General features: G+C 51.0%; 1 protein-coding gene across 1 annotated transcript; it reads left to right on the top strand.

The window, feature by feature from the left end:
* Positions 1-346: 346 nt before the first annotated feature.
* Positions 347-1,606, top strand: TSPYL1 (TSPY-like 1). The gene has a single exon (XM_006839981.1). It carries the CDS (start codon positions 347-349, stop codon positions 1,604-1,606), a length of 1,260 nt encoding a protein of 419 aa, XP_006840044.1.
* The last annotated feature ends 889 nt before the right edge of the window (positions 1,607-2,495 follow it).

Genomic DNA, 2,495 nt, shown 5'->3' on the forward strand with positions numbered 1-2,495 from the left:
GACCTATACACAGGGTCGCTATGAGTCAGAATCCACTCCATGGCAGTGAGTGTGGTTTGGGTTTGAACATAGGCTCAATCTGGATTTATTTATGAAGGCAAGTTACCGTCCAAACTCATTACTAAATTCAAAGAAGTAAACCTAACAGCCCAGATGGCAAGCAGAGGTGGAGCCAATCTCGTGAGGAACCGAATTCTCGCGTTGTGGCGAACCTGTAGGTCTGACGTCACGACCGCGAAAACGCTCGCGATACTAAAAGTGGGTGGCGCGAACAGCCTGTTTATCCCGAGCGCGGCTTCAGCGAAGAAGGTTGTCGTTCTCCCACCGGCGGTTGCCTACGGCCAACATGAGCGGCCTGGACGGGTGCGAGAAGCCCGTTCTCCCCGAAACCTGCAGCGTGACTACTACCGAACATGCCCCGGGAGACCTGGACCCACCTCAGTGCCAGAGCCTCCGAGAGGAAACCGAGGTGAGGGCGAAGACCGGTAAGAGCGACTTGGAGACCGTTGCGTTCCCACCGGCCCAGCTTCCTGCGGAGGGGGACGCACCCAGGGACTCCGCGGTCTGTGAGGGTCGCGGTCTTCTGGCGACCAGCGCGGGGAAGGAAGACGCTCCACTTCCCACAGAGGGCCTGGAAACAGCGTCTTGCATCGCGGGGACAGAGAGCACCCTGAAAAATGCCTGTCAGGGTGGAGAGCCGGGTGGCCCTGGTGGGGAGAAGGCTCTGGAGAACTGTGACGGAGGGAGATCCGGGTCTCAAGTGATTGTTGAGGTGAAGGCCGCAGAAGCGAATCCTGAAAAGTGCGCCATCTTGGCAGTCGCAGTGGATGAGGAGAGGCCTGAGGGGGTGGAGGAGAAGATGGAGATGGAGGTAGCAGAGAAGCCCGTAGGAGAAGAAAGGGATGTGGTGGAGGAGAGTGGAGAGATGGGAGAGGCAAATGAGGCGGCCAGGCCTGGGTCCCCGGACATGGATCGCTGCATGAACCCTCTGGAGGCCATTCAGCAGGAGCTGGACACTGTGAACGCACAGGCTGATAGGGCCTTCCTTCATCTGGAGCAGAAATTTGGGCGGATGCGCCGACACTACCTGGAGCGGAGAAACTACATCATTCAGAATATTCCTGGCTTCTGGGCCACGGCCTTTCGGAACCACCCTCAGCTGTCCGCCATGATTAGGGGCCAAGATGCCGAGATGGTAAGGTACATAACTAATCTGGAGGTGAAGGAGCTCAAACATCCTAGGACGGGCTGCAAGTTCAAGTTCTACTTCCGAAGAAACCCCTACTTCAGAAACAAGCTGATAGTCAAGGAATATGAGGTCAGATCCACAGGCCAAGTGGTGTCTCTCTCCACCCCCATCATATGGCGCAGAGGCCATGAACCTCAGTCCTTCATTCGCAGGAACCAAGACATCATCTGCAGCTTCTTCACCTGGTTTTCAGACCATAGCCTTCCAGAGTCTGACAGGATTGCTGAGATTATCAAAGAAGACCTGTGGCCAAATCCACTGCAGTACTACTTGATGCGTGAAGGGGCCCGGAGACCCAGACGTCGCCTAAGGGAACCAGTGGAAATCCCTAGGCCCTTTGGATTCCAGTCTGGTTAACTACTGCCCTTGGAAATATTACCAATACAAAGTCTCCTACCATTTCTTGTTAGACCTGTGCTTGGGCCACAGCACAGATAATGCTTTTCTATTTTCTTGTGTGCTGACTTTCTTCATCTTTTCTCTGGACATTCAGTTCTCTCAAAATCGGGACTTTTTTGCTGTTCTTTAATAGGATCTTCATGCTGTTCTGTGTTAATACATACTCATGGCCAAAGTTCACACCATTTCTAAGGCAAGCAAATGATGCTATAGATTACACTTTATCTGAACTTCTCTGTTTCCAGGGTCTTTGGCTTGGCTGCTACCGTCTACATTTCAAGCATTGGCTATAACCTCATTCTACCCACTTTGCTCAGCATCTGACAGTAGAGGCATGTCATCTATGGACAATTGCTGGACATTAATGACATTAAGAGAGAGCAGCAGTGGACTGTTCCGGTTGTGATTTATATGACTCCATTGCTCTTACTGCTTTTCTCATTTTCTGTTGCAGCCTGCTACTGGCTGTGCCCTTGGTTGCTGCCTTCTGAATGAACACTTTCCAGACTTTCGTCAAGTTCACTGTTTGGTATCCAGTAAAAAATGGATCTTCAGAACTGGTGGTGGACTCAGTTTTCTGCCAGCACACAATATGTTTTCATTCTGCACACTCCCCTTCTCCCCAATCTCCCAGAATAGGCAAATGGTTAGAGCCATCCTCATGGCATCAGTAAGGATGACGCTTGCTAAGTACCAGGCTTTTTCAACCTCAATTTTTGTTTGCCTCCCTCATTCCTGAATTTGATTAAGTTTCAGAGTAGCAGTACACTTTCATCTCTCTGAAGGCTTTTTAGTTTAATTTGGCTCTTGTTAGTTCCAGAAACAAAGGGTGTTTACACCTTTTGCC

This window comes from Chrysochloris asiatica, unplaced genomic scaffold (genome assembly GCF_000296735.1).
Source record: "Chrysochloris asiatica unplaced genomic scaffold, ChrAsi1.0 scaffold00027, whole genome shotgun sequence".
Classification (NCBI taxonomy): Eukaryota; Metazoa; Chordata; class Mammalia; order Afrosoricida; family Chrysochloridae; genus Chrysochloris; species Chrysochloris asiatica.

Coding starts and splice junctions, on each gene's coding strand:
- TSPYL1 (XM_006839981.1), top strand. CDS start 347: ATGAGCGGCCTGGACGGGTGCGAGAAGCCCGTTCTCCCCGAAACCTGC.